This window comes from Accipiter gentilis, chromosome 32 (genome assembly GCF_929443795.1).
Source record: "Accipiter gentilis chromosome 32, bAccGen1.1, whole genome shotgun sequence".
In the NCBI taxonomy this organism is placed as follows: Eukaryota; Metazoa; Chordata; class Aves; order Accipitriformes; family Accipitridae; genus Astur; species Astur gentilis.
The window spans coordinates 10,675,227-10,696,264 of record NC_064911.1 but is presented as its reverse complement, the minus strand read 5'-3'; the positions used below and the strand labels follow the sequence as shown (position 1 = coordinate 10,696,264).

Sequence of the window (21,038 nt, the reverse complement as noted above, 5' to 3'; positions counted from 1 at the left end):
TGTACCCTCGTTTTTCCATAGCTGACACCCTAGACAGTGAGTCAAATTAAGTGACAACTGTAAAAAAAAAATTAAAAAAAAATTATGTCTAAGTTGGGGAGAACATAGTGGCAATAGAGGTGAATGTGAAAGTGAGTATCATTTCCAGCTAAAATGAACTGCAAGAGCCGCCTTCAGTTCACTCCGGGCACACACTGTACTGACATCCTACCAAGCCCTACAAAGTACTGACCCTTGCGAAGTGCTCAGGCAGAAGCCTCATCTCTTCGTCTCACCAACTACTGACGTCTGAAAATGACCTCCGTGGTTTACTGAATGCAAAACAATTTAACCATCAGATCACTGCGGAGTCTGCGCTTGCAACGATTATCTGTGTATTACAGTTTTATCAATGAGTTTACGCATGTCTATGCATCTGGGAAAAATAACATATATACATTTACTTAGCACACAAATATCACAAGTACCCCTGCAAATATTTGTACCAGATGCCTGCAGGCTATAAACATGAGACTTTCTTATTTTCTATGCACACAAAGGCCAGAGTCAAAGTCAATTTTCACCTTTAATAAGCTCATGATTCTTTGTTATTTAATACTCTGTAAAAAGGTATTACAGATTGATAGATTATTGCAGTGACTTCTAAAGAACATGGACAGCCATGAGGCTGAAACTACAATATCATATACATTATGTAGTCATTGATACTGTCTACTACAGCATGAAGAAAAAATACTTTTAAAATAAACGATATTTAACTGAAAACATAGAAATGGAACTTGCTTTCTTACAGTATGGTTACATATCTATATTCCAAGAATAACATTTTAAAAAATGCTAGATCTTGAAAGGTCATAGATAAAAAGAGTCATGATGAAGATGAACCAGTTTTGCCCAGAAATGCTATAATGAGCACACTGCACAGTTTTTCAGCAAATCCTAGTTCTGCCAAGCTTCAAGAGGCACAAGCCTGAAATGTAAAAGCTTCCAAGTTGTCTAGCTAGTCCACTCGTCTTGCTCTGGAAGGCCCAGTGACCCACACTGCTTTAAGACAGTGTGTCACCACAACTGTTCCTTGCCGACATGAATGCCATCAGGAAGAGACGATTCGGGTCCTTACGATGCCAGGCCTAACAAAAAGCCTCCAACAAACCCACTGGACACCACGATGTTCTGTTTGATAAATTCTGTTGACTGAGAAGAAAAATAGTATTTGTAAAGAACTGAGTTATTGTTAGTTAATTGATAGTAGCATTTAATACTTATCACGAAAACTAAAATTATGGAGGGGGGGAGAGGGGAAAGCAACGTGTTTAAAAACATATAAAGCTAGGTGGCAACTGCTGGCACTGACTCTCAGCTGTCTTTAACAATATATTTAAAATACAGTTAGCATTTTAGAAGTCAAAATACAGAAGAATTGTCATAGCAATTTCATGCCAATACCACTCTTGTTTTAATCAAAACAAGACAGATGTTTTACAAGCTCCCTTGGCAAAAAAGCATGTGCACCGCGACTTCAATTTTAATCACGAGAAAAGATTAAAAAAAACCCCCACAACTCGTTTTTGGAAAACTAGATCATTGGAAAAGAAATACACTTCACTGCATTATGAACCAGTTTCCTAACAACTTAAGCCTATAAAAAACACTTATGTATGACAACATTTCTGTACAATACTTCATGAAGTAATAGCACAGTATAACATGTTATATCAAACGTGCCATTTCATAAATCCTCCACTTCAAACACTTCAGATTGGCTACCAGTACACAATTAGAAGACAGTAATATAATCTGAGAGGAAAAAAAACAAACAAAAAAACCCACCCCCCCAAAAAAACCCATCCTGTCCCACCCATTTCTGCAGAGTGATGAAGAAGGACAGGTTAAGCTATTTGAGGTAGAGAGGAAGTTAGAAAACCATCTCTCTTAACTTCCACTTCACATTCACATTAAAATTTAAGGTAATTTTTATCAACCTGTGTGCAACTCCATACAGGTTAAATATGAGATGTCAAAACTCTTAATTACAGAGCGCTATTGTGGCTGCTGTTACATTGTCTGCAGCATATTCCAAGTCAGGATTAACAGTTATTGAGAAAAACTTAGATCACCTGTATGAAATGCGAAATACCTAAAACCAGGCTAAACATACTTTTAAAAAAATGAAAAATTAAAGTCTTCAAATGACAGAATGAAATAGCCCCAGTGACACTGATCAGTATCATAGGCTACCTCTTTTCAACATAGTATGTAACTGACAGATTCTGAAGACAGATATTCTTCTAACTGTATAAAAATGAGATAAAAAACCCCACAACTGTAGTTACAAAGTAGTTATAGCTTTTCTCCAGAAAGAAAGGTCAGTCTTTTCCAAGTAATTTTGTTATCAGCTGTCTAAGATTTGGTTTTTGTCTTTGTAGCTACCATGTTTTAACCACAACACCCTCAATGTTTTACCGTGTCGTGACCTTACTGGCTCTTCTCACTAGCCAAGAATCTGCACAGACTAAATGGCAAAGCCAATGGCAGTCCCTCAGCTGTATCAGCTGTAGAAATGCAATAACTTTGAAATTTGTGTGTCATCTTTAAGAGTGAACAAAATAGAAAGCTAAATGAATAAAAGGGAGTACAATCTGATAACTTTTATTAAAATATACAGTCAGACCATTTCTGATGCCTTCCAGTTTTGCACCTGCATTTTCAACTAATCATCACCTGCAGCAGAAGGTAAGAAAAACTGGCTGGTAGAAAGCAGTTTATCACCCTAGACTTACCTCTTCAATTAGAGTATTGATTTCAGGTGCTGCCTTATTTGCACGCTTTTTTAACTGTTTTTTTGCTTTGTTTACATCTTTTTCAACTCTCTTCCAGTCAACTTGTACATATCCACTATGACTAGCAATCTAGAAAAATAAAGGGTATTTAGTACAGTTGTAATTAATATTTGATGAGTCAAAATACAGTACCTTAGTGCCTACAAAGCGGGGAGGAGTTCATTTTTTTTTCTATTACAGATACAGGAAAAGACATTGTTCCAATTACCGCAGGTACTCTGCTTTCAAACACCAATATTTTCTGCTGTAACAGCAGTTCAAATTAGAACAAGCAATGGCAAAGTTCAGTAGACTCTTGTTAATTTTACCAGTTCTCTATTCTTTAGTTATAAAAGCTTTAAATAACAATGTTTCTCCTTCAGCATTTACTATAACTTTCCTTATTAGAAAAGGAAAGAGAAATGCACGTTCATAGGACAACAGTGAAAAAACTGTTTAATTTCAGCTTCTTTCAGAATTGTGGAATTCTGATTTGTGACAGGGTATATCCAGGGCTAATCAGAATCAACCTTAGAAATACTGAAAACTATTACTTTATCCTACATCATTTAAACTGTCCAACAAAAAAAGTATTCAATACAAGAGAATTCTCATACTTTCTACAAAACAAAGCCAGTAAAAAGAAAAATAATACAGCCTGTGTACAGCACAAGTTCTGTAGCATCCGCAAAATGGCTGTTTTGGGGACTGTTAATACCAATTTATACTCAAACTCCCAAAATGCTTAAACAACATCCATGAGATTTTTAGCATGTTTTAACCATCATGCAAACCCTTTGTCTTATTTCTCTTACTAAGATTTGATCCTGGAAAAAATGTTGGTCAAGTAACAGAGCATCTGACAGTCCCACCAATTTCCTTAAGACAATTCACAAAAGAAACACATATTTAAACGTTTATAAAATCATAGCTTAAAAAAAAAAAGGCAATTGCTGCATGCTCTAGAGAATAGTTAAAACAAACAACTCATTGGGGGGGGGGGGGAGGGGGGAAATCAAACCTAAGGATTACTGTTTATTTTACCTGCCAAGACAGATACACACCACTAAGTTTACAGGTAAATGACTGTTATACAAAAAACTTCATAAAGTGAGATTTCTCGGGTCATGTTTGGCAAATTCATGTAACTTATGTAACAGTGTTCTATGCAAATGTACAATTGGTAAATAAAAGTCACAGATAATGAACTTGTGTGGAACAGATATTTACATATACAATTCATTAGGTTTGGCATGAAATGTTTCACATTGCTTATAGGCACTGAATTTCGACTTTCACATAGTTCTTTCTACCAAATAACTAGAATTAGACCATCTAGCTTGTTTTACAACAGCCACAATAATTAACCAACATACTTCACCACAAATTAGAATTTCAAGATCCTGAAAAAAACTAAAATGCAACAGCAGACAGATGTTGTCTGAATTCAAAGCGAAGCTTCTAAAAGACCACCTGTGTAAGAAAGTAAACTTCAGTTTCCATCTTTGCACAAGATTTAAAAAAACAATTCACTGGAAAAATGCAAAATGAACTTATTAAATATTATAATCTCCTTTACTTCATACTTCAGAATATAACAAATTCATTGACCTTGCCCGTCTATTGTAAAACCATTTATCTACACAGGCACTAGCGTTAGGCAGGGACAGCTAATTAAACACTGTCTATACAGTATGAAAACATAAAACCAGTTTTAAACCTGTACTGGTTGCACATCTAGTCACTGAACAACACACCAGCGGGGAGTGGAAATGTTGCACATTGGGGTAATTTTTATTTTATGAATTTAACATTACTACAAGAATTTCAAAAAGGCCCAAGCACTGAGTTTGTGCCTTCTAACTCATAAAACTGAAAACTAAATATGGACTGATCTACCCAGCCCAACACAATGTAAGAAATGCTAATATATTTGCTTGCTTGTAAAAAATATAAGCAATGGACTTTAAAAGAAACATGTCATTAAGACTAGTTTAATTAGCTCAGTTATCCATACAGTACCAAGATGAAGCAGAAGTTTTTAATTAAGTTCTGATTAGCTCTCCAGTAGTTACAACTTGCATTTCTATCAGAACTCCAGTTCACACGATACAAATTATACCACTTTTCTTCCTGAACTTAGTAGCAGAGATCTTATGTTCTGCTTCTGAGTGTTTGTACACATCTAGGCAATAAACAACAGAAGACAATGTTTGAATATAAAATTTATAACTGAGAAGAAAAAACCTGTACTTCACTGCAGTGATAGTCAGAGCCTGTGTCATATCTACTTTGGCTGCAATCCTACTAATTACATAACTTCATAAGCACAGAAATAATCCCACTGAACTCAAATGTTGGTGAGACAGACTTCAATTTTTAGACCCTAATACTTCATAAAGAACCTATTCGCTCACAACAGTAAATCTACATAAAGACAAATTCTTAAAGTTCACTAGTATTTTTAAAGCCAGCCCCTACAATAACAAATTAAAATAATAATATTCTATTATCAGTTCCATACTTATATATATTAAGGAGTCATACATATATACACATTCTATACATAATATATTTTCTTGAAGAGAAGAATGGGGGTGGGTGTGTGTAGATTTCTGTATGTACAGAAATCTATATATGTATAGATGAGAATGGAATAATATCTCTCATATATCACATTAGTAAAATTTATTTTTATTCAAGATCTTCCAGAACTGTTGAAAAAAATAATGGATTTTTTCCAAAAAGGCAATTGCAAAAATACATGAATGCAGAAATACTAAAAATACATGCATCTTTCTCTATGCTAATCATAGAAAACAGAGAACCTAAAAGGGAAGACCTCATTTTTGGGGCTGATACTAGAGAGGCATGCAAGTACTTCGTTATTGTGAAACATTATTAAGAGTAATGAGCAAAAAATGTTTCAAAGCCAAAAATTTATATGGCAAGGTGGGACAAAAGAGTTTTTATTTCCTCAGAGACAGAATCTCTCATACTAAAAAAGCCCAACCAAGGCCAGAAGGTACATGTGAGCTCCCTGTGCTCAGCTGCTTGTGCAGCATACAGAAGCCAGGTATTTTCTGGTATTTCAATAGGTAGCAACCCCCATCACACTCAACCAGTTTCCAGAACAGATCTGACAAGTCTCTCACTTCAATATACAAAGACAAGGAGGGACTGAGAAATGGTACATTTTTTGTAAGAGTTAAACTGCAAAGACTGTATCTTCAGCCATCATCTACTGGCACAGCTCCACTGTAACCAGTGAAACTACTCCAATTTACAAAGGCAAAGAAACGATGCCTCTCCATTTCTTGTCAAAACCTGCCAGAAATATGGTATTTCTTTAAAAGGCTAACTTCCAACTACCATTTGCTTTGGCTATTCCACTGAATGTTCCCTCAAAGTCTGCACACATCAACTGTCAAGTGGGATATTTCAATGCAAAACAGAATACAACTCTCTAAGTCCCCACCCCCAGAAGCATGTTTTTCTCTCCCCACTTCACTGAGATGCTACAACATCATCATGGCACGCATCAAACCCCTGTAGAATATATAGCCAAGGAGATCTTAGAGTTCATTTTGCTTCTTGTGTTGTTTTCAAGGACTTTTCTTAAGTTACAAAATAATTTAATGAAGAATTGAATTCGTCAATAGCATATTAATGGAATGAAGCAAAATATATTAGTGAAAGCACAAGTAACTGAACAAAAAAACAATTTTATGATTAAATAAGCCAACACATAATGCAAAAACGACTGCAGAGGAAAAAGCAACGAAACCTTTATTAAGGACACAGGAGTTTAAAAACACACAGAGAACAGGTGCTCACTAAGAACAATTGTTTTTAACCAATTCATTATAGCAGAATCACAAGTCCATACTTTCCTACTCTTCAGGATTTCACTAAATTGTGCTGTATAAACCAGAAGTTATATGGGGAAAATCCCTTACTTGTTATGAGAAATGAATCCTATTTTCCTTAATACAGTGCATGGGTATTGGTTTTATACCAGCATATTTAAAGAAGTACATCTATTTCAATAAAAAAATGATAGTTAATTGATCAAATTAAGCTGTTGAAATATCCAGTACAAAGATGTGATAACAGATCTTAATTTTGAAAAACTATGCAAATTCCTTAATGTCATTTTTATTCTCTTCCTCAGACTACTTTTCATTTAATCTGTATTAAGACTGAAAAACTTCTAGATCACTTAAAAAAATCTGAAAAATCTTTTTTGCTTCTTATACAAACTGACACTCCAAAAAACGTATTGCTTTCAGTTTCCTACTAGATTTCTTGTGAAGAAGTCATCACACGCTGAAGAAAAAAATGCATTTTTTTAATTTCAGGACTGAAATGTTTCACTGAATGGGCTTTAGCCAAAAATCTTGCCTTCTGTAGTTCTTCTTGTTTTAGCAGGTAATTTACAATGTCAACATTGCAATCAGCAGTTGAAATGAAATCTGCAACTTCAGAGAAACTTACAGATAAAAATGAAGTTTCTAGTCACATGCTGAAGGGCTCCTCTGCCCACTCAGGGGAAGTGCTGAACATGTATTCATAGGGAAATTAAAATCACAATGTGTGATCTTTAAATGAAAAAATTAAAGACTACAAAAATGTAATTACACTATAGAATTTATGACTCAGCTTTAAAATGCAAAACGTTTTGCATTAACATGAAAGACCAAGGCATTTACTTCATTCCCTTCCAAGAGAATCTGATCTTACTTAATTAAAGATATAGACAACTCAATCAAAATATGCAACTCATTCTTCCTCTTGGATAATATTCCTTTTCAGATACACTGTAAATGAGATCAACTAAGAAATCAGACACTCAAGCACATGGCAAATCTATTTTATGTACAGGAAACTCCCGAAACTTCACAGCTCAACAAGCAAAAATACTGCCCAAGTAATGTGTTTTAAGCAATTTCTATTTTTCTTTGTCTGTAGGTCTTAGTTTTAACTTTTCAGCTTGCACTAGTCAGAAATACTAATGAAGGCACCTATAGGCAACATTCTGCCAGCTACCTCTGGATGTCAGGCCTCTGTTCTGTAGGCTCTTCAGTCATATCTAGATAAGACTTGTCATTAAAAGAATTAAGACCAATGGCATACAACATAGGAAGAGAGATTTGGATCTTTAAGTCAACTAGATGAAAAGGATGATGAGTAGTTCAAGATCCACTGCATGCATATATGTATATAAAGATTTAATTCTTCCTTCATGATCAGAAATACAGATCATGGGCTAAAAATTCCAGAGTACTCCATGAAATTGATTCATTTTCTGGCATAGCACATTTTGCCAAAAATTTACATCAAGATGATTCTAAACCATTTCAGATTCAACACCCTTGTAAAATGCATCCCTATGTTCAGGTACAAGCCCAATAACCAGTGATTTCCAGATTTAAAGAGTCATCAATACACAATGGTGAAGTGGAACGAATGCTAACATTATAAAGCTTCATATCAATACTATTTCTCTTTGACTTTTTACATTGTTGTTGATGCTTGCTTTTGAGTAATTCAAAATAAAATACACTTCATATTTGTTGAAAACACCTTAAACCAAATAATTCCAGGAGCACACATTCTTACATAGAGTGCTGCAGTTCAGTTGTATGTTTAGCATGGGGTTTAAAAAAACAAAAACAAACCCCAAAACAGTAGAGAACACAATCATGAAGGAAGTAAGATTACTTCACACAACCATGATATTTTGATGCATTACACAGCAGCACTCAGAGGTACTACCCAAGCCTTCCTTATCAATGGTTGACTGCAACAGCCATTACAATCAAAGGAATAACTAAAAGTGGGGTATGCCTTTCAGAAATCCTCCAGGATGATGTTGGAAAGAATAAAAAAATAACAATCTTTAACATCTTGCCTCAAAAAATGGTGTATTATTGAACCTAAGTAGGCACCAGTCTATTTCATTTAGAATGATTTGAGGAAAAATAACAAGCTCACAGGTATTAAGACATGAAAAACACCAGTAAAAAAATTAAGAATAACTTGGCATCTTACAGAAGGATACATGAAATTCTCCTTCACTTAAAGCTTCATCATCTAATTTAAAGGCTTTTTGGATGTGTGTCCTCCCCTAACCACAATATCTGATGAATAATGCAAATGGTCAAGCCAGATAACATCATTAAAAAATTCTGGACTTGAAATGCAATTGAACAGAAGAATGCAACGAAGCTATCAGAAGTCAGCAAAGCTTCAGAGGTTCAACAGATATAACTAGTAAATACAGCATGAGGAGAAAAAGAGAAAAACATGGCTTCATAATGGGACCAGAGCAAGTCTTCCAAGCAACTGCCAAAGAAGCCTACTTCTTCTAAAACACGGATAAAATTCTCAAACCTATTTAAAATAAACACAGCTTAAACTCCTTGATCTCCCTAACCATAGGTTTACAGGCAGTTCCTCAAATCTGGCAACACTGAATCACATACAGCATCTCAGTTTCTGCACAGAGGTTTCTTTTGGCTAATTACAAACTATCTTACAGGACAGAGCGGACTCTGGTTTACCACTGATTTTTAGAAATGTCTCCTTTGTACACAATGTTCCAGCTGAAATGTTTTTGACTGATATGACTAAAAAGATGAAGTAGGTAAGAAGCCTTCCCAATTAATTTTTACCCAACAGCTGTGTTTTCCCTATTGTTTAGTAAATAACATTTGCCAACTTATAAAGCATGAAATGCTACATACTTGAAGCAGAAGAAAGCCACCACCTACTGCAGTTGCTGCAAGCTTTCCGACTTTCTGGAACAAAAATCCCGCACACCTTAGGAGAACAAAACAAAAAAAACCCAGTCCAATGAAGTTGTCTGCTGAACAGTGCCACACTCCAAAATTCCCCGACTACAACTATTACTATTTTTTCATTTAACAAAGCAAATGTATCATTTCACATTTTTAGATTTTAAAATCAGAATATTTAATACAAGCAATATTTAATTAATTAATAATGTCTAACACAAGACAACATGAGTAATGGTTGCTAGTTCATGGCTGTCTGATGGCCCCATTAAAGTAAGCTTGAGATCTCCAGACCTTGTCTATACACTAAAGCTGTATGCTGCTATTAAATGTAGCATGTTAATGAAGCACAATAAAATAATATAAAAAGTGCTATTATAACTGTTCCCAAATGGAAGGTAAATATATTATACCATCATTTACATTAACTACACAACCCGTAACTTAAATGTTTCAGGTAAAAAGAAGCTAGAACCCTACCACAAGAGTTAAAATCAGCAGGGCCCCTCTACTGGGACATGGCCTTAGTCTATTTTTAATGGATCAAAGCAACCAGAAAATTAATTATCTTGTTTGCAGTCTCCAAGCGCTCCCACATCAAATAGAGAACAGCGCAGATGTCGATATCATAGAATAGTTTGGGCAGAAAGGGACCTCTGGAGGTCATCTAGTCCAGCCACCTTCCCAAAACTGGGCCAGCTGCAAAGCCCAGTCCAACCTCCAAACTACATCAGGTCGTTCAGGGTCCTAACTCAGCGCTGAATGCTTCCAAGGCTGATGGTTCCATAACTTCTCTGGGCAACTCTGCTGGTGTCTGACATCCAGCCCCCCACCAGCCCACACACAGAGGGGAATTCCCCCCCCCGTATATGAATAGTGGATTCCTATTTATATACATGAATACACACGCAGAAGTATATACATCTACAGACACTGAAATATACAGTTTCCAGATCTTTCAATAAGCCAGTTTTTATGGATGCCAGATGAACTATTCCCTAGAAGCTTCAGAGTTTATGTATACACATCTAACTTTCAAAAATAATTTTAAAGCTACAGAGGCAAATAAAAAAACAGACTGAAAGCTAAGCCTGCGCTCCTCACAGCTGTACTGAGCCTGGACACGACAAATTCATTTTTAGTCTATTTCACCTTCCACATCTTGCATAATTCTGTTTTAAAAGTTACTGTGCTACAAGAATGTTGGTTTTCACTGAACTTAAATTTTTTTTTTTAGAGTACTGGAATAAACAAATACCATTCAAACACCTTTGAGAAATAACAAATACCTTGACATAGCTGCTAAGGCTGTGGCCACATTTTCCAGTTTAAGTTCTCATCTTACTGTCTAGCTTTCACCATGAATTATTTTAGCATAACTATGCTGTGGTGTCTCTCTTCAGTTAACATGAGAGCAGACTGTTAATTTCTTCAAAATGGCTCCAGCTGAATTTAGAGGGGAGAAAAGTCTCTATGAAATGGGGCTCTTAATTAAAAGTATATTCTGCCACACATTTTTTTCCCCTTCATTTCTTCTACCTATAAAATGTGTTTTAGCCATAATATCACAACTAGGTTTCTAAATCTATACTAGTAAGGAAATAAGCTTTTCAAGTTACGTGCAGTCATTTTCCATTTATTCCTTGTACTTTTTGAGGTCTGACATTTCCCCAAGTCCCTTTCACAGTAACTGGTACGAGTTCCCTTAGATAACTGGTGTTTTACCAATACTACAAAACACTTTAGAATGAGTCACAGTAATAAGTTAACAAATTGTTCACAAATGAATAATCTTGTCCAATGATAAAGGAAATCCCATTACAGAAGATAAATTCATCTGCTTCAAATAGCCTTGGAAAGGGATATTCTAACACAGTAAAAGGTCTAGGACAGTTATGAAAAGTGATGCTCCCTCACCAGCCAGTCACGCCGCCCATCACAATCTGGGTAGCTACAGAATATTTTTCTACAATCGGTCCTGAATTCCGGCCAAACACACGATTCCACCAATGGTGACGACGTGCATATTCTGTTAAATCCAACACTTCATAGGAATCATCATCACTTTCATGTTCTTAAAAAGAAAGAAAAAAAAAAAAGAAAAAAGTGGTTTTCTCAGTTACACAGTAAATTAACAATCTATGTAAAAACCCCAAACATTAACAGAACCATTTTTGGTATGAACTGGCTAATCCAATGGTTTAAATTGCAGCATACAGGCTACCTATGGTCCAGCAGCTCACAGAACAAAGGATTTTGAGATTTTATGCCATAACCTTTAAAGTAAGGAAGGGAAGAGTATAGGTAAGGTATAATCTATAAAAATCCATAACTGGCACATAAAAGGTGAACAGGAATCTCCTACCTGTTCAAGTACAGGAACTAAGTGGTATCAGATGAAACTAGCAAGTAGCTTGTTCAACACAAAGGAAGTCTTCCTCTCCTTCACCCCCCACCTGCCAGAAGCCCCATTTAACCTGTGGAACGGCTCAATGCATAATGCTGTAGATATCAAAAGGTGATGCAGACTCCAAATAAACAACAAACCAAATTAAGTAGGCGGGGGAGCATGCGAAAATCCACCAAGGGCTGTCAGACACATAGACAACAACCATGGCTAATGATGTCCTGGGCTGAAAATGATTAAAAACTTTCTGAGAAAGTATCAGTACATGCTTACGCTGTTAAACCTTTCTTAGCTCATCCTGCAGCTGATGGCTTTCAGACACAGATCCTGGGCTTTCATCTGAGCTACTACAATTGCTTTTATGATCTTAAGCAATGTGAAATATGTCTAACTTAAGAGAAAGCGCACAGAGGACTTTGAAAGATTGAGGATTTCTGGCCTAGCATTTTCCTCACAAAACTAGACCTTAGCTTATGCTAATAAGCCAGTAACAGACACTTCTGTTCTTTTTCCACAACAGGTGAAATATATGAATCTGGAACTTCAATTAAGTTCCAATTGTTTGCAGTACAATTCTGCAGTATTTTCAACATAGGCCTCCTACAACTTCAAATCAGAGATCCTAAATACCAATGGTACTCAAACATCAGAGGGAAGAGATGATTTTAAATTTTTTAAAGAAGACTATTTTAAAAGCATATCATAGTCCTATGGGCATACATAAATGAATTAAAGTCCGCTTCAGTTAAATACATTTAAGGTGAAATACAAGTTCAGCAATGATGCTGGGACATTCCAGAGAGGAAGAGAAATTAAGTTACTACCTAGAACTATAAAGTAAGACTGCAGATATAAGCATTTTATTAAGAATTTCAGGAGCTTTTTTTAACTCTTACTACAAGTATGGCTAAAAAGTTGGAGAATGCAAGAAATACACGTGTGTACAAATTATTTCCCTTTATTATCACCTGAGTGTTCCTGAGTACTAAAACACAACGAGGCTAAAAAGTTGCTATTGAACGTTCTTTCTTTCTTTCCAACAACTCCTTTAAATGGAGAACATAAAAACACTGTCACAGACTGTTAGTTATGTTAATTCTACCCCTAAATTACCATTACTCAAATCAAAACTCACACAAGCATAACACGTTGGGTGGAAAACAACAGCGCTGGAGCATTTTCTACTGATAAAAAATAAAATACTCCCTTCCGCGTGGGGTAATATCGTGCATACTCTTCACGCGCATAAACCTGCGCCTGTGGGAAGAGGCCTTACACCATAAGGCTATGCCGATGCGCTCAAAGATCTGTTAGGTTATACAGAATGCGCCGGTCGTGTCCCGCGGCCTCCGGCGGGGCCCCGCCGAGGCCGGAGCTGCCCGTCCCGGCGCTGCTGCGCGGGCTTTGCCGGCCCCTTCGGTTTTAAGGCGGCTTTCACCTCAGGACCCGCCGCTTCCTCCCCGCCCCCGCCACACCGCTCCCTCCTCGAAGGGGTTTCGGCAGCTGAACGGCGGGACGCCACCGCGAAGCCGGGAAAGGGGCCGGGAGCGTGGGGAGGAGCAAAGGCCGGGACATCCCTCCCCCGCCCCCGGGCGCCGGCACCGGGCTGCCCCCCCGCCCCCGAGAGGAAGGGCAGCCGCCATGTCACCTCCTCCTCCCCTTTCCCGTCAGGGGACGGGACGGGACGCGTGGCTGCGGACGTGCCCGAGCCCACGGGGAGCCCACTGACCTGAGGCGGTGCGGGGCCTCCGCGCCGCCATGTTGGCTGCTGTTGACAGCGGAGCCGGGCCCGGGGCCGCCTCGCTCCGCCCCCAAACGGCCGCTCTGCCCCGCCAACCGCCCCGCCGCTCTATGGTCTCCGCCAGCCCCGGCACCGCCCCCTTTACGGCCGCGAGGAGGCAGCGCGCATGCGCCCGCCAGGCTCCCCCAGCCGGGAGCCCTCGGGGACTCTCCCCGAGGCGGCGGGTGACGTCACGGGTCCCCGGCGCCGCGGAGGATTGTGGGGGCTGTAGTTCCGGAGGGGGGGGAAAGAGGAAGGCGGCGGCCATTTGGGCGGGGGGCGGCCCGCCACCGCCCTCCCTCATGGCGGGGTCGGCGCTGTGGGGCTCGGTTCCTCTGCGGTCAGCGCCTCAGCGCGGGGAGAACGCGGGGGTCCGTCCCCTCTGCCCTGGCAGGCTGGAGGCTGCAGGCCCGGGGCGTGCCTCTCCCACTGAGGTGGGGGCCTGGAGGGTCGGCAGACTGGGGCTTCTGGGCTGTTCAGTGGGTGACTTACTCACCCCGGTGACAGGTGTGAGGTCCTCAAAAAGTCTCAGAATAAGTCTTGCTGTGGGTGAGAAGTGAAGGGGTGGCAGCAGTCATGGCCGGACAAGGGGCCGCAGGTACGGTGGAAAACACGCGTCGCGTTGCTGTGGGCATTAAGTGACCCATAAAACTTGATAACCAGAAAGGGAAACCAAATGCAAGGCCCCTCAAAGAACAAAGGTTAAAGTCAATGTGAGCGGTGAAACATTTAAAAAAAAAAAGAAATTTGGAATCGCCTGACTCCACTTTACTCCCTCCTTTGGTGCAATGGTGGGGGCTGTCAGTGTTTTGGTGGGCAAAAAGCCACACAATTTGTATTCTACTGCTTTTATTTTGGTTTTATTCTGTGCAGCTCCATACAACCTTTATAGCCGTAAAGTGGAGGTAGCTGACACAGTAAGCACAGGTTCAGGAATGTTATGGCAATATCAACATCAAGAAAGCAAGAGAGTTCAATAGTTATAAATAATAAAATAAAATTGGAAATGGATTATTTAAAAATGTTTACAGTCTTTCATTTGGACTCTCGTGCTGCCAATATACAAGGCAGGCAATTATAATGAACCCCCCCCACACTTTTTCCCATGTCATAAAGATATTTTCATAGAGTGAGATGTATCTTGCAACATGCAAACTAAGCATTTAAGATTCTAATTAACCCCTTAATTACACCAGCCTTAACAGACATGCAAAAAAAAAAAAAAAGACAAACATGTTCTACATGAAGGTACTCCTTAAATCAGCTCTGAGATTGAAGTTAGCATATAAAACTTTAAGTTAGCGTATAAAGTAGTGGTTTGCTTATTAACTGATTTTTATTACAAACATTTGCCATCACGATAAGCAGGTGATATCATGCCACACAGAACTAGGTAATATATTGTTTTCCTTAAGATTTTCACTAAATCTGTTTCTGTATAGAACACAAATTTGTCTCTTAGTTTGTTTTGACAAACACCTAACATCTTTGGACTTTTTGTGTTTAAGCATGATTTTTTTTTTTATTCTTTTCCCAATCACGAAAATCTTGTTGACTTTTATTGCTAAATGAATTACAATCTTTTCTCTAACACTAGCAGCTTGTAAAAAAAAAAAAAAAAAAAAAAGTTTGGTGTGTTACGCGGTCCTTTAAATTAACAGTAGAAGGAAGCATGCTAATAAAACTAAAGCAGCAGCTTTCCTGGCTTCCTTCACGATGCCAAGACTGGACAAAAGGCAACCCAGCTAACTCATCCAGTGTATGCCTGCACGGTACTGGTTGCTGTAGCGGATGGTCTCCTGGCCAGAAGAACAGGGCAGGTGCTTTGACTAACGCAGGCAGACTTGTTGGCTGTTTTCAGTTTCACAACTGTTGATGCAGTTGCAAACCCTACAGCAGTTTGTATGGCTGGCTTTCAGCAGCAATATTTCTATCTGTCGGGGAGATCCCAAAAGATAATTTTTTACTACTGTTTACTCTTCTGGCTGAGTGCATCCCTGTGGAGCTCCTGCAACCTTTCGCTTCTCATATTCATTCTGTAGCCGAGGCTGTAAAGAGATAATAGAAATGATTTTCAGGATGGTCATTATAGACACCTTGTTTTGTATCATCTCAGTCAGTGCTTTGAAATTTCTTGTCCTGTGCCTGACAGAGACAGTCTTAAGTCTGTGCAAGATTTCCAAGTCAGATGTCAATAAGGTAGGGGGGGCAACTAGGAAGTTGTGCTTGGATTGTATGAGCCTGCTGGCTGAGATATTTTTCTACTTTCTGTTGCTCAAATTCTTAATATTTGGTTTCACTATTTTTAACTGATCATGCAGCAGCACTTCTCAGATGACTTTCCTCATGTCTATACAAACATTTATATTAATTTCCCCTCAGAATGGAGAGATTTATATGGTCAACACTTTTTAAAGATTAATATTAGAAACTGCAGCTTCTGTTTGCATCAACTTGGAGACAGAAACTGGAAAGCAGTGGTGTGCTGGTTGAATGGAACTTGTCTTAAATACTTAGGTGTGCATTGATGAAATGCTGGGTGCTGAATTTGGTCTGAAGTTTAAGTGTTGTCTTGTGACCTATCTGTTAGGCCGTATCTGCATCTCATATGCAATTAGCAGTCCAACTACTACTCCAAACTTAATGCCACTTCTTGAGGTCTGTCTGATCTTGGGGCTCACCCTCCTCATTGGTACAAATGGCCACATCTGCACCCTTCTCTTGGCCATACCTTATGGTGCTGTACTCTCAGGACACCCATACATCTCATCAAGTGCGTTCACAAGTGCAGTCCACAAGCCTTTGCAGCCTTTTCGGCAAGACTGTCTTTGCATGTGTTTTGGATCCCACCTGGGTGTCTCACACAAATACACCAGGCAGCCCTGCCTCCTTTTGCACCCCTCTTGCCAAGTCAGGGCAGCATGACAAGCCAAAAGGAAGGAGTTTGGGAAAGAGCCAGAGAAAGACCTTTTGGCAGGTTGCGGGACTCTGGTATTTGTCTTCCGATATCAGGATGCACTGATTTCCTAACACAAGACATTTCCCAATAGGCTACCAGTTGTGGAGGGTGCAGTAGGTCTCTGGCAACCACGGCCACGGTGAGTAGTTCAGCCTGGTCGTCAGCTGCTCCTGGGTGGCTGCCGAGTGTGTCTTACGGCTGCACGGGGTCTGTGGGCACTGCCTGTGGGATTGGCTTGATGCCAGCACAGAAAACACTGTCAGGATTGGTCTTGGTTCATGCAAGCTTCACAACCTGTGCGGAGACAGCAAGCCTAATGGCCCCAGAGACCTAGAATATCTTAGAGAGCTTTTGACCAGCCCCATCATGATGTATAAAATCCCCCAACCCCCTTCAAATTAAACGCACACAGGTGCCTTCTTCAAGCTATCTACTGGGACAGATTTTTCAAGGAAAAGTAGGGAATTTAAACTCAGGCCACGTTTTGGCTTCACCTTTAAAGGCTCTTGAGAAACAAAAAGTTTCCCTATAGCATCAGAAGGACTGTACAGAAAAGTTGCTCTCTTTGCTCTGTAAGCCCTGGCTACAAGTTCAGACTGTGCATCCACCATCTGACCTGCGACAAGCAAGTTCACTACTGTCGTGGTGTAACCCCAGCCAGCAACTACGCACCATGCAGCTGCTCACTCACTCCCTTACCCCACAGTGGGATGGGGGAATCAGGAAAAAAAGTAAAACTTGTGGGCTGAGGTAAGAATAGTTTAATAGAACAGAAAGGAAGAAAATAATAATGATGACAATAACAATATTAAAATGACAACAATAATAATAATTATAATAAAAGGATTGGAATAGACAAGTGGTGCACAATGCAGTTGCTCACCGCCTGCCGACCAACATCCAGTTAGTTCCCAAGCGGCGATTCTTCCCAGCCCCACTCCCCCCAGTTTATATACTGGACATGACATCACATGGTATGGAATACCCCTTTGGCCAGTTTGGGTCAGCTGCCCTGGCTGTGCCCACTCCCAACTTCTTGTGCTCCTCCAGCCTTCTTGCTGGCTGGGCATGAGAAGCTGAAAAATCCTTGACTTGGTCTAAACACTACCCAGCAGCAACTGAAAACAACAGTTTGTTATCAACATTCTTCTCATACTGAATCCAAAACATAGCACTATACCAGCTACTGGGAAGAAAATTAACTCTATCCCAGCCGAAACCAGGACAACTACCATGGCTTGCCAGAGAACATACATGGCATACTTACCTTGCAAATACTAAAAAAACCCTCAATAAGCAACCTAAAAACCAAAAAGCAGAGGAGAGCCACCTAACCTTCAAACACCTGCGTGACTCCAGTCCTAACAGCTCCTTTGTGCTGCTGACCAGACTTCCAAGCTGGAAGGACACACATGCTTGAATTTTTAACCATCTTGCATGGTTAATTATAAAAACTGAAGGCAACACGCACTGCAGGCCATCTTCTTGAGGCCATATATGCGAGTGAAACATATTCTCAGCAGATTTAGCCTAGTAAACATAGTTTGAATAACCTGGCAATAAACATATTGGGAGGAGTGGATGATTCTTTTTAAAAACCTGGATGGGACATGCTGTTATTCAAAGCTCAATAGGCCGGCAAATGGCAGAGAAGTGTCATCTGAGATATGGAAAGGGATTTGGGTTCTCAGTCCATCGAGGTCGTGGGCAAGGGCTGTTGTGGGAAGGCAGGAGACTCTGACTCCTGGAGGTTACCACCTTTCTGCAAGAGCCACCAGATTGTTTTTGGAGCAGGAATGAAAGCTTGCACCAGGAGTTATCCCAGCTCTTTCTTGCCTGCCTGGCAGAGAGGAGCCATAATCCAAACTGTGATCCACTAGGAAGATGTTAAAATGAAGATCCTCCACCCTGTAGTTATTATGCTAAGAAATACATAGCCTTCTGTCCTGTGCCATCTCCACAAGAGAATTTTGATGGCTTGCTTGTATTGGTTTATCTTCAACCTTTGTAAAAATCTTACTTAGTTGTGAGAATTTCCTTCTGTTTTGTGATCACCATAGAAATTCTGCTTTTCAGTTTTGTAGTCCTCTAATTTTATAACACTTTCATCTTCATAGAATCATTTAGGTTGGAAAAGACCTTTAAGATCATCGAGTCCAACCGTAAATCTTAATTTGTTTATCCTAATGAAAGTTCAATTAGAAATTCCCACCACAATCCACGTATGAGGAGAGGAGGAAAGGGCAGAGAAAGGGATGTCTGTTGTCTAGATCCCTTGCTGAAGGATTAAACTAATAGGTATAAAAAGAAAAACCTTAATTTTAGTGTGCTGTGAGAGGTTTTTAAACAGGTAAGAACCAAAGACATCACCCAAGCAAGATGCACTGGATCCACAGCACCTGCATTGTACTTATTAAACAAAACCAATGGTTAGTGTCAGGTCAGGCTGTGGCAGGATACATTCCCATGAGCCTAGCCTGGAAAAGTAAGGAAATAAAAAATTAAGGGGGGGAGATTGATCTTTCCTCTTCATTTTCTTTACAACATTGTGAATAATGCAAGCTAATTATCCATTAATCTTTTGATGTCACCTCTGATCTGTTACTAGACTTGGACTGCAGCACAGTGCTTTGTCCATAACCTCATGCTGTATAAACCCCATCAACGTGTGTGGACGGTCCACGTGCCATGCATGTGGCCAATGCTGAGATCGTGGAGAGAGGGGAGCAAGATTTTGCAGTAGAGCGCACATCTGGTGAAATTGAGCTCATTATGGCTTTAGGATCTCTCTGGGAGGTAGCTAACACTTAAGCGGTGGGAGCAGACTGCAGAAGGAGATGACTCATGAAGGGTAATCTTGCACAGTCAAAATGCTTAATAAAGATTGGAGTGTTGAGCTGAATTTGAGGCTTCTTGTGATTACCTAGGCAAATAAAGGGCGGGGAGGGGAACTGAGAGTCTTAAAAAAGCAGAAAGTCTTGCAAGGCACTGGAAGGTTGTCTTTAAGGTGATATAGGTCTCAACGAGATGCAGCTCTTGTCATAGTCTTTTTAAAAACTTTTCTCATTACTTTTTCTTTCTTCTTTTGTTTTAAAAAAGGGTTCTGCAAACTTTGTGTTCTTAATTTGTAGTTTTGTTGTAAGTAAAAAGATAAAAGTTTTTTAACTTTCTGGAGGTAATCTTTTGTCTACTGTATATCCATATTATAAAATTTCAGACTGTAGTACTGTATTATTTCAGAGAAATTATTTAAACAGCTCTTAGCCATTGTCCTGGTTTCATCTGGGATAGAGTTAATTTTCTTCCTAGTAGCTGGTACAGTGCTATATTTTGGATTTAGTATGAGAGCAATGTTGATAACACACTAATGTTTTAGTTGTTGCTAAGTAGCGCTTATCCCAAGTTAAGGTTTTTTTCTGTTTCCCATGTTCTGCCAGTGAGGAGGTGCACAAGAAGCTGGGAGGGAGCACAGCCAGGGCAGCTGACCCAAACTAGCCAAAGGGATATTTCATACCATGTGACATCATGTCCAGTATATAAACTGGGGGGAGTTGGCCGGGGGGTCTGGATCACTGCTTGGGAACTAACTGGGCACCGGTCAGCGAGTGGTGAGCAATTGCATTGTGCATCACTTGTCCTTCTTGGGTTTTATCTCTCTCTCTTTATCTTCCGTTTAATTATAATTTATTATTACTATTAGTATTATTCTATGTTATTTCAGTTATTAAACTGTTCTTATCTCGGCCCATGAGTTTTACTTTTTTTTCCCCGATTCTCCTCCCCATCCCACTGGGGGAGGGGAGGAGTGAGCGAGTGGCTGCATGGTGCTTAGTTGCCAGTTGGGGTTAAACCATGACAGCTGTGATCATGAATATAGTGATATATTTTATTTTTAAGTTGTCCTTCAGAGACAAATATCTGACTCCTTGTTATATCTTGTAGGTATTCTGGAGTGCCCTGCCACTGTCACTCAAGTACTTGGACAAACCGATGGAGAGAGTGAGAACATGGACTGACAGAGGACCTTCTGGAAGTCAGTTTTGCAAAGGAAATGTAAGGAATTACTTTTTTTAGAAAAGCTATGATGATGAATCAATCATACATACCACTTCCACAGTTAACAGATGTTCCTATTAAACAGATGTTCCTATTAAGTTTCTGTAGCATAAGTGCACATAAGCAATTTGAGAAAAATAGAACCCTTTTGCATAGCTTTTTACAAAGCTAACAGTAATAGGATAATAACTGGGCAGGGCAGATTTAGAAACAATCC

At 39.4% G+C, this 21,038-nt stretch overlaps 1 protein-coding gene across 1 annotated transcript; it reads right to left on the bottom strand.

Moving 5' to 3' along the window:
• Positions 1-546: 546 nt before the first annotated feature.
• FUNDC1 (FUN14 domain containing 1) lies at positions 547-13,891 on the bottom strand. The gene is made up of 5 exons (XM_049835005.1): positions 13,756-13,891; positions 11,537-11,693; positions 9,569-9,644; positions 2,781-2,909; positions 547-1,194 (listed from the first exon to the last, which is right to left on the bottom strand). Exons 1-5 carry the CDS (start codon positions 13,784-13,786, stop codon positions 1,117-1,119), a joined length of 471 nt encoding a protein of 156 aa, XP_049690962.1. The 5' UTR covers positions 13,787-13,891; the 3' UTR covers positions 547-1,116.
• Between the last annotated feature and the right edge of the window lie 7,147 nt (positions 13,892-21,038).